This window comes from Drosophila innubila, assembly GCF_004354385.1.
Source record: "Drosophila innubila isolate TH190305 chromosome 2L unlocalized genomic scaffold, UK_Dinn_1.0 4_B_2L, whole genome shotgun sequence".
NCBI classification, from domain to species: Eukaryota; Metazoa; Arthropoda; class Insecta; order Diptera; family Drosophilidae; genus Drosophila; species Drosophila innubila.
Window position 1 is genome coordinate 12,098,522 of NW_022995372.1, and position 12,187 is coordinate 12,110,708.

General features: G+C 35.2%; 1 protein-coding gene across 2 annotated transcripts in view; it reads left to right on the forward strand.

The window, feature by feature from the left end:
* The window catches only part of LOC117780007 (cell wall protein DAN4), a 38,386-nt gene that overhangs the window by 17,289 nt on the left and 8,910 nt on the right, over positions 1 to 12,187 (forward strand). For both annotated transcript variants that reach the window (XM_034616374.1, XM_034616375.1), the window contains exon 2: positions 501 to 820. In XM_034616374.1, coding sequence (XP_034472265.1) covers positions 511 to 820 — 310 coding nt within the window. In that variant the 5' untranslated portion in view covers positions 501 to 510. The remainder of the gene's footprint in view (positions 1 to 500; positions 821 to 12,187) is intronic.

Sequence of the window (12,187 nt, forward strand, 5' to 3'; positions counted from 1 at the left end):
TTATTTAATACACAAAATTGGTAAAAATTGCCAGTAAATATTGAAGGCTCTATTGACTTACTGAATGATGAAAACATTATTTGTTTAAGCTATTTAAAATTCATTTCATAGCATTTATTTAAGATCAATCAATTTTTTTTCAATTAGATATTTCTTAGTTGACCCTTTTCCGTTTTCCACTTAAACTTGGCATAAACTTTAACTCCTTTTTCCGGACATTTTTTAAAACGAAAACTTTTGACGTTGCTGTTGATGCTGTGGCAGTCTCTGCATAAATTAAGAAAAATGCATAAAACTAAAATAAAAAGTTTTCAAACTTGCAGCACTTACATAAAAATTATGCCTAGGGAGGAAGGGATGAGGGACAGCATTCGAGATTGTCTTGCCTGGTTGGTTTGACACTCTTAGTGGGCTTGAAAGAGATTATGACAGCAGAAAGTATTAAAGTTTGAATGTGAAACTAATTTAATGTGAATATTTCAATTTAATTGCAATTACAGCAGCAGCAAAATGCACACAAATGCCACAGTGAGATATGTGAAGCCATCGCAGCAGCTGAGGCTTAATCTGGATTTCGATATTTCCAATCAACAGTCGGAACCCGATATTGCAAGGAAAACAAATCTGCAAATGTCTGCAAAAAATTGCAAAAATATTCAACAACGTCGAGGACGACGACGACGACATGCCCACAGAGGAGGAGGAGGAGGAGGAGGAGGAGAAGATGGCGGCAGAGGAGTATTTGGAGGTGGATTTGTTGGCATTTTTTGGTCCATCAATTTGGCCATTTTGATTTGCCTGGCACATAGTACGAATGCCGGTAAGTGTTGTTGTCCTGTTGAAGCACTAATAAAATTTCGTTATGACTTAAATGATTTGACATGCAACAAGACAGTCGACGAGTCAGAAGAACGAGAGACAAGGGAACGAGACATATGCTGCACAGCAAGGCAGTAACTGTAAATGACAGCAACAACAACGACAGCACAAAGATACACACACACACACACTCACCCATATAAACCTCAATTAAAAGCACATCAATAACACTTGCCCCCTCTACATGTGCATGTGGGTTGCACCCTGTCCCATCCTTGCCAGTTCTTGCCTCACTTGCCACATTTCCAATTGCTTGGCAATGCAATTGGCACTTTGCTTGGCAGCTGGCTTGAGGGTCTGTGATTTTGATTTTGATTTATTTAACAATTTTGCTACAGCCAACAACGACGACGACTGTGTCGTCTCCCTTTACCATTTTTTTTTGCATTTTTTACCTTCTCTGCAGGTCAAGAGTTCAATGCGGCACTGCTGACCGCAAAATAACAATGTGTAAAATTGTTTTGATATTTTGATTTCAACAACGAATTTGTTTGTATTATATGACTAGTTTCAAGACAAACAAAAATGTTATTAGAATACTATTATTTAAATTATTATTATTACTTTTATCTATTAATTTTAATATTATAATTTTTTTATTTCAAATTTGTCTTTGATTCTATTACCATAATAGCGGGTAAAAAAATTTTTTTTTGACTAGTTTCAACTTTAACAAAAAATTCCAATTTAATTTTTTGTTCACTTGATTTTTCTTACATTTATTTCTATATATGAACATAACTAATTGTATTTATTATATTTGTTTAGACTAAAAATTGTATTTGATTGTAGTATAAATAGCTCGTCAATTGTTCCCAACTCCTGTTCATTAGAGCACTCAGTTTACCCCCTGGTTGCTGATGATGCCTATCAATGTGTTAACACAGCCACAAACGTGTCTCCCAAAACCAGGCAACAAGAATAACAAAAACAACAAGACGACAAGACAAATTAACTAAACTGGGAAAATGAAAATGAAAATGAACATGTCGTTGGCAAAATTAACACTAGCATAGTATTAGCTCCCAAGTTACCTGCTTTCAGTGACAGCCCCAAGTCGCCTACCCCTCTCCCCGCTTACCTCACCTTCCAAACGTATGTAGATACATATATCCAGGGCAACAGTTTTCACAGCCAAAATAAACGCCAGGCAACAACGATGGCCACGAAAAATTGTAACCAACCAACTAACACGCAAAAGCAGCCACCGAACATTTCCCCAAACGCAAATTTGAAAAGTGCTTTAAATGCTAAGCTGCATTTAGGCGCTTGACACGACGCACACACACTCACACACCCACACACACACACACTTATGTGTATATATGTGTGTGCATGTGCTTATGTCCTTTGTGTGTTTACCAGCTGTTTTTAACATTTTTGCTAGCGCTGCTGTTGTTCTCTTCATTTGCCCCCGCGGCCGCTTAAAATGAGGCGAAGTTTGGTGAGGGGGGGCATGTGGCAAGTTGTGGCGCTCGCGGAAGTGGCTGTTGCGGTTTTTGAATGTGTTTGCTATGCACCATTGTCCCGTAGGCTCATCTGCAGCAATTCAACTGCAATTTGGGTGTCCACTTTGCGTTTTTGTGTACTCCAAGTTCAGCACTTTTACAAAGTTCTGCGGCTCAGAAATTGTTTCATTTAGTTTTGAATACACATAAAAACGTTCATCATATTAAATTAAATAAGGTTTAAACTGGCCAAGGAACCCTTTACGTGTTCGCAACCGGAACTCAATTGATTTTCAGTCTCTTTTCTCATTTCTGGTCAAACGTCACGAAATTAATTTTAATTTTTTATAGCTCAACCTTTTTAATTTTCTATTAAGCGGCTTGCAGTTATAAAAGCTTATTTCATAAGGCTGAAAGGATATTAAAACGCTAGCAATCCTGTCAGTTACCTGTTTGGCCTTTACCAATCTGCTGCCATTTGCAGTGCCAAAGGAAAAAGGCAAATGTAAAAAATTTAATTTAATAGCAGAAAATTTAGTCAGTCCTATATAGAAATAATCTAATTATATACATATAAGAAAATTGCGAAATTTAATAAAGATATGTCTTGTTTATATTTATTTAAAAACAAATTGAGATGATTGTTTTCCTGTTATAAATATATTCAAGATAGTAAGTAAGAGAATATACTTTCAAATTATAAATAAATCTTGGCTTTGGATTTTCTTTTCTTTATTTTCGTAGAGCAAAAAGTAATATACAAAAACTATTTGGGTTAGAATCAAATAATTATATATTCATATTAAAGACATACGTTAAAAACATTTCTACATGTCATATTCAATGCTTGTCTCTGAATGCCCGTTAAATGTCTATGTTTAAGAGTGTAAAGGATAAACGTGGTTAGTACTTGTTGTTATTGTGTGACCATTTTAATGGCACTTTTATGTTCTGAACTGAACAAATAAACAAAAGAAAAAGGCACTCTAAGTAAAGTAAAGAGAGAAAGAAGAGAATAAAAGAGAGCTAAGTTAAAGTCAAGTCATGAAAAGTGCATTTAAATTGATCATAAGAGAATGGGCGAAAAGAGTAATCGGAGCATTGGGAGATAAAGTCAAATCAAATACACGTAGCTAGGTGAAAATATGCAAAGTACAATAACAAACCGGTACAATATGAAACACACACACACACATACACACTCCCACAACCTTACAAACACATACTACAACTGAACATAGGACAATTGTCAAGTGTGACTGAAAAATGAAAATAGCAGGGAAGTAACTTGTAGAAAGAACTCAACTTTAAGATATCCTGTAAACAAATTTAAAGTATGCATAAATGTAGCTTAATAAGACACTCAAGTTACCATGTATGTTTTATTAAGTATGTATTCAGGATACTATTGTTAATGCGGATGAAATCTATATATTGTTGAGAAAAATCGTTTTTATGTCAAGTATTCTGTCTTTTGAAAAATGATCTTCATAAAGTCTTCATAATTTCTCTCTGAGTTCATCAAACCTTACACATTTTATCAGCTAGGGTATTTGAAAAAATCGACAGCAACTAAAAATGAAGCACATTTTTGCAGATTTTAAACACATTTCAGCTACTGGAAAAGAAGTCGTCAGCAGTGAAAAACCGATTTGCATATTTTTGTAAAGCACACAGACACACAAACACATACAGCTGGTACAGTTGTGCAAACAATACATCCACATAACTTGCATACAATAAATCTTGTGACGTCTCAAGAGAAAGACGTCACGTAGCACAGACAAAAATGGTGGAACTTGCTTTTCCTGTTTCCTGCTTAAGTTCCTGCCCTACAAGCACTTTGTTGTTATTGTGATCTCAATATGTATGGGTGTGTGTGTGTGAGTTCAGTGTGTGTGTGTGTTGAGTGTCTGTAGAAATCTCTTCACTCGTTGATAGTTGGCAGCCACAGCAAACATAAGGCAAAGCCAGGTTCGTTGAGGTCCTGGCTGCTGTTGCTGCTGCCACTTGCCACTTGCCACTGCTGTTGCATCCCAAACCACGTGCCACCACAGGCTGACGAAGAAAAATTGTAGCTAGTTCACATGAAAATTGTCAAGTAAACGAGTGGCGCTATTACCGAAATGAAAATGAAAACGAAAATGGAAAGAAAATGAAAAGAAAATCGAGCTCATCGTGTGTATAAAATATTATCATGTGTCTGTCACAGTGCGCGGTTTTTGTAATGAGCCACAGACACTAAAAACCGGAGACGGGATTTATATTCATGTGGTGGATATTCTCAACTAACAACTCGACAAAGGACCTTCAGGTTGCTGAGGTTAAACTGCAGCAGTCATCATAGAATTCACTTGTAGTTAGAGCTGTTTGACCTTTGGATGTTTGAAGGTAAGGGGTCACTTTTCATTTAGAGATTGAAGAGAAATCTTAAATAATAATAGACTAAAACAAATAAGTAAAAGAGAAAAAAAACTTAAATTTGATCCTCCTCAATTTCCTTCTGACTTCTCGGGACTTAAAGACATATCAGTGATTCTAAATAATAAAAATAATATTAAATTTATTTAAATCAATAAATTAAATATTTACCTATAATATAATTTTTCACAGATATGAATATATGCAGTTTTATGATGAATCTAAACTTTTTTTTTATAATTGATTAAGATTTAAATTGGGTGCGATACTACAGTGACTAAACAATTTTTAATTGGTCTGATAAAACCAAGGCTGCAAACCGGTTCTGAACCGAGCCTCGTAGAACCGGTTCAGTTCGGGTTTTAAAGCAGCCTGTGCCGGATCATGAACCGAATCTCTGAAAGTATTTACTTTGCGAACCCGAACCTAAACCACCACTTTCTAAAATAAAAGGGTTGGTTCGATAAATAAAATTACATAAATTTTATGGTTTTCAAATATAACGCAATTATTCGAGAATTCGTATTAAAATAGGTCATATTTAAATCTTCAAATAAATTTAAATTATCATTAAAATTTTATTTCTTTAAAAAAAAAAAATTAAGTTAGTTTAGTTTAGAGAACAATGTATGAAATTGAACCAAGGTTTGAACACATACCTTGGGTTCAGGGGGTATATAAACCAACTCGCGAACCGAACCGATGTCTTGCTTTTTGGATCGGGCTTCCGAGCCGAACCTTTAACAATATTTTGAAGGTTTGCAGCCTTAGATAAAACTGAATACTATTTCTTAGCATCAACATGATATCCTTGTGGGAGGCGACCAACCGTTTAGGCCATAAGTAAACGTCATATGTAACCACATGTATCTCCCATTAGCTAAGAATACTAAGCAGCATCCAATTCAATTTAAAGCCAAGTAGTGTCTGGCCGTAAGAGTCCCGCCTGTTGGTTGGTTGTTCAGTCTTTGCCACAAAGAATGGGGTAAATGGGTAAATAACGATATGTTTACATATGGCGGTGTCAATATGGTAAAAAGAAGCGAGAAATAAAATGGAGCAAACGCAACTGTGTCGCAGATTTATATGCGAAATTTGTATATGGACCCACCAAAAAAAAGGTGGCACGTAACACATCGAGAGGCAGACAAAGTGGGATGTTGCCTGCCACGGGCAATGTGACAATGTGGGTGGGCAACAACGTTGCCAACATCTTTGTCGGCGGCGTGTCTAAGGAATTGTGTATATGCAAACAAAATTGGGAACAACAAACAAACAGAGACAGAGAGAGAGAGAGAGAGAGAGAGAAAGAAAGAGCAGCGCAAACAAAACGACAACAACAATAGCTGAGAAAATAACGTGGGAAAGACAAACGTCTTGAGGGTCGACAAACAGAAACAGTTAGCAACATTTTGTGAGCATGTGTGTGTGTGTGTGTGTGCATTTTAAAGCTGCAGCTTTAAAATTATTGCACATTTTGTCAATGGCCTGATAGCTGTGCGTTGTCTACTAGCTGCTCATTTTGAATGCATACTTCATAAATCCTTGTCATAACTTTGCTATCAAGTTGCCACAAAAGCGTTAAGAACTTCGCCTGCCAGCATCTAAGGATGCCTTCGTTTTCTGCATGTTGCGTATACGCTACGTTGGATCCCAATTGCAATTTTTATGACACTCGCCACGCCCTCAAACTATTTATTGTTCATTTATATGCAATGTCCTGGGCTACAAAATAGATGGCCTGGCGATAGAAACCCGAGCAATGATAAATATAACGACAGGATTAGAAGTCATAAAATTGAGAGCGATTTGATGGCATTTTGAAGCGAACGCAAAACTCGACACAATAATATGTGTTCTTGGCATATTTTATATTTTAAAGTAGTTTATACTTTGCTAAGAAAATTGATGATAACATAGAGCTTACAGCGATTTTAGATATTTATGGATATCAAGTGTTTTTGAGTTTTATTCTCTTCTCTTTTCTAACTAAAATTAGCTTTATTGTATACAGAGTTATACAAAATATACTTTTATACTATGTCAAAAATTAAATAACAATTTAATTGTTTCATAATGAGCAACAAGACTCTTAAAGCTTCACGTACAACAACTGTAACGCTTCAATTAGCATTAAAATCAAGTACCATGTCTACAACGCCTAAGCCTGCCACGCCTCAAGCCCAAAAAAGAAACACAAGAAATTCTTCAGCAAACCGGAAATATTTTAATTTCCGCTTTGGCCTTTTTTTTCAACTTAATTTTTTTACTGTTGCCAGCTTTTAGGCGCAACTTCAGTGCCAGCTTTTTTAATTGCGCAGTGTTGTTGTTGGTGTAACTTTTATTTTATACATTAAATAAAAGTAAATACTTTAAGCGTTGGACAAACAGCCGTCAGCAGTCAGAAGCTAGCAAATAAAATGAAAATGTAAAAAAAGTTGATATTTGCATAAAATGTTTTAATTTCCAGCCAGTTACCCGCTGCCCTTTTCCACTTGCCGCTGTCAAGCTTGATATTTTAAAGATGTCAAATGTTTCCCATACCAGAATCGCAGCTCTTAATTGAATTGTTTAATGGAGTCTTACGACGACAGCAAACAGAGCACAGCAGAGTGAGAAGGGAAAAATCAAAACGGCGTAAAATAAAGCGAATGCGGGTCGTCCAACCATTGAAATGACCACGCCATCCTTCCCCCACACCGCCCACGCTACAGTTCTGGCCCAACTCCCCCCTTGAACCATCCTTTAATTTAACGCCACTTTGCAGCCATAAAAAAAAGTAGACGACAACAAATTGTCGCCATTGGTCAGTGACTGAGGGCAAAAGAAAGGAAAAAAAAGGAAGGTAAAGCTCACACCTTATTATCATTATCAGCTGTCGTAGTTGTTATCTTTTCAGTTCCATTGAAAGCTGTGCATTTCATTACAATTTTATTAACCTGTCGGCTGATTTTATGTACTTCCAAAGTTTTTACACTTTACCTGGCAAATGGCAAAAGTTAAATCTACTCGCATTAACAGCGTATTTACTCGGCTTAATTTCAGTTGCCTTCCCACTTGAAAGCTGACTATTTCTAAATTTACGTTTTGCTCTTCAATACAATTCGGATTAAAGAGGGATTTGCTCTGGCAGCTGTCTAAATATTTTGTTTTTTCTAGTGCTATTTGTTTTTTGTAATTTAAAGTTGTCTACCCTGTAGACTGCATATACTAGAGCGACCAGTCACGTTCTCACATAAAGTTTGGCAAGAACAAAAAAATTTTATTTAAAAGTCGACGCAAAAAAAAAAAACGAAGCAAAGAAAGCGTGTCTAGAATTTCTTTTTGTACGGCAGCACATTTTATGACTATGTTTTTGCTAAGTTTCATTAAAAATATGTACAATAATTTGACAATTTTTAAATTTGCCATTTTAGTTTACTCTAGTAGCTATAAATAGGTAAATAATAAATATTAAAAATAAATAATAATTTTAATTATTATATTATATACTAAAAAAAATTTGTATAAGTTTTAGAATAAAAATTGCAATCTTACAATTTTTCCCAATTTATTAGTTTTAAGTTACAGTAACTTATTTTTCAATTTTATTTATAAAACGCAGAAAATAATAAGCATTATTAATTGAATTACTTAAAAGGTACGAAGTAACACATTTTTTTTTTAATTTTATCAAAATAAAATAAGAGTTATGTATGTAAAAGTTACAAATGAGAGTTTTTCCGAAGCTATAATTTAACAATTAGCATTACAGTTAGATTACATTTTTTGTAGTATTCTTTGAAATTTTTAATAAATATTTAATAAATATAATAAATATACAACAGAATATAGTAGGATCGCTTGTATGCGTATAATAATTAAATTTTTAACAAACTTTTAATTAAAAATTGAACACTCTGAATAGTTTTGTAAAATTTAAAGAGCTTAAACAGAAGCAGAAATGTTGAAATGAAAATTGTCCGCCTTTTGGCACTTTTCAATCATTATCGAAGCTACCTTGGAAAACTGAAGCTAGGCCCAAACTGCACTCAAATTTGCAGCTCTTTGTGTGTGCTTGACGTGTTTGCTATGCCAGTGAAAACAGCAACAGTTTGCCCAATTTTCAATGCAATGGATAGGAAACAGAAACAGGCAACCACATCAAAGTCATATCTACGAGTGATCACAGTCAGCCTGTTTTGGCCACAAATACGAGGAGAGGGGAAAGAAAGAGAGGTGGAGGAAGGCGACCGTGATGCGGTTCAGTGGCGCATGCTTATGAGCAGTTAAAGCCTCTTTAAGCTACCATTTCAGCCAAACAATTGCCAAACGACCAAAAAGCAACAGTTTTGGCCAATAACAAAGTGCGTGCTCTGATTTTTGGCCTGACCAACAAGAGTTCAGCTCATCATCGAAGTTCATAATTTTTGTTTGGCAATTTCCTTGGGGACTCATTTTCCGTTTTCACACACAATTTTACTCTCGTCTCGACACATCTCTGGCCAAGTTTTGGCAAGTGTCTCTTGTAAGTTTACAGATTTGTTATTTGGCAAGTAGCCAGTTTAACCTGACCGATAGAACCCATACAAGACCCGGCCAACTTTGTCATTGTCTGTGACTCGATTGTTTTTGTTGTTTTTTGCGTACGGATTTTGTTGGTTTTGGTCTAGGCATTATTATGCTTACTGACGCATATGGAGCACGTATTATGATAGGTAGTTTAGAAAACAGGAGCACCTTCTGTGGCACGAGCACAAATATGATATCGCATTTTGCCACAGCTCTATTGCGTGTTGACTAAGCTCATACATTTGGCTTCAATGAGAACGTGTGCGTTTTAGATCCTTTCGGTCATGTTTCTCGATTTACCAGCATATTGCTCTTAGAGTCTCAAACACACACTCAGTACACTCACATACGCATATGCGTATTTATAGTATATTTAAAGCAAACAAAACTTGACTTGCTGTTTTAAATAAGTCAACAACTTGCTTAGCTATGCATATATGCATTTACTTAAGTTTAAAGATTTGTAAAATAAAAATAGAAAATATAATATGTGCTTTATGTTGATAGAGATACAAGCTAGACAAAACTTAACAATTACTTTATTAAGTATTGGTTTAGAGAATAAAATAGTTCCTTATATGAGAAAACTCACAATTTCGCATGAAACCAAAATTCATTAAAAATTTTAAATGAATACAAATTTTAGTACTTGAAAAAAACCAAAAATACAAACTAATTGAAAACGAAGAATTTAATTATGTAAAGTTTGATTTAATTAATGTAGTTTAGCTTAAAAATTTTAAGAAATAAAACAAGTTCATGGCAATTTCTCAGCTCTAGTCAAGAACTAGTTCATCTATGTATTACAGCTTTGGCAACAAGCTCACTATATTATGCCATATTATGACTTCAAAGACCAAGCCCGATTAAACAAATATAATAAAAAAAAGAAGCTAATTAATGTCATAACGTCTCAAAACAGAAATACAAAAAATGAAAAGAAAAAAAATCTTATCAAAATAAACTACCTGAAAAACATGATACCATGTAACATGATAAATGGTATAACTCCATTACGATTGCCTCTTCATGTCCAAAACAATTACAAAAGCAAATCCGACAACAACAACAACAAAAAAGCAGTAACTGAACAGTAGCTACGTAAAGACCAAAGAGAAGATGGAGAAGAAGAGGGAAAAAAACTTACTTTCATTTGACAGCTGACGCTTCATAATTTGTTTAACGTCTCCAAGCTTAATACGTAAAGCAAATAGACCCACACAAAATGCCACACAGCTCTACACACACTTCACAGTGTCAGAGAGAGAGAGAGAGATAGAGCGAAGAGAAGAGAGAGATACATACATGAGCCGGGAGGTTAACTTCTAAAATGAAAAGTGTTAAAACTTTTACTTTCAACGCTGTTTTTGTGTAACTTGGCCTACTCTGTGGGCCAAAGGGGGCACCGGCGAACTGAGTCAAACCAAACCATACCAAACCACACCGAACCGGGCATGTAAATTGGCTTTTAAAGACCAACAAAGTGGGGCCCAGCAGAGCACAAAACGAGCGTCAACAAGTGGCGCATGTGACTCTGCTGCGGGTAATTATATTGAAGTCACGTTCAACTCAGGCATCTGTTTAATGTTGTGTGTTACACTTTAACTTCGATCAGCCACAGAAAGATACAGCGCAAGAAATAAAGTTGAGGCACCAAATAAGCCAAAAACTTGGCTGCACTTTGGCTGCTGGTCACACTTACAGTGTCAGCCAGCCGTTTGTGGACGCTTATGCAATTTGTCAATTTGTCGATGAAGAAATGATATGATACTGTCACTTGTCTGTCTCTCTATCCGTCTGTCTTACATGGCGTATGAGCAATCCGTTGTCAACTTTATTATTGCATATTATTTTTGTTTATTTAATAATTTTGTGTAAAAATGAAACTCGCTTCGATTTAATCATTTGGATGGATCGTATGCACTTTAGTTGGGAAATGTTAAATGTTACTCGCTTGTCGATGCTGTCGTGTTGTATTATTATTTAAATAGCTACAATTAGGCAGCTGTCTGCGGCAGTTCTCTGTGGCACGGGCACAATAAATCTATTCATCTATCTACGTATCTATCTGGCCATCTATGTATATCTATGCGCATCTGTTAAATTAGCTTGCTAATACGCTTAATGACAGTCGCCGGTTTGCTGCTACAAAAGGCCGCCGTCTGCCATTGTAAACTGCGGCATTATTAATTTAAATAGCATGTCGAGCAGGTAAACATATAGAGAGACTGACAAATAGATAGACGGACAGATAGAGACACACGCAAATAGCGTCAGATACAAAATTAAACTAACAGATACATATGTATCTTTCTATCATTGACATGTATGCATGCATGCAATAGCCACTGTATTTGCCATGGATATACAGCTCTTGTAAATTAACTAGGCTCCACTAACAACACCGGCAATAACAACAATAACAACAAATACAACAACAATGCAACATTTCACACATTGCGCCTTTGACTATTTGATGTTCGTTGACAGTTGAGAAATGTAAAGCAATGCTCAATAAATACCTTTGCGTGTCGCATTGTGTTTGCTTTATTTTAAATACCCTTTAGCCATTTGACAAGGGGTATTTTAGATGTGTGTCACACTTGACACAACAATAGCATTTCATTCAGGTTCATAAAAAGTATTTGAATATATATTTATTTAAAAAAATTTTAATGAATATTAATTATTCTTAAATTAAATGATTAATAAAATATTCATTTTTCTGTTACATATTAGAAGCTCACTTATGTGCAATGTTAACATAGATGTCCGCTGTTAAACTTAACATAACAGTCTGTTCTTTTGATGCGAATTAATTAATTCGTGTTTTTTTCCGCTGCTAGAATTAAATACATATTCTATTGCTTGAATAATTTACGTTTAAC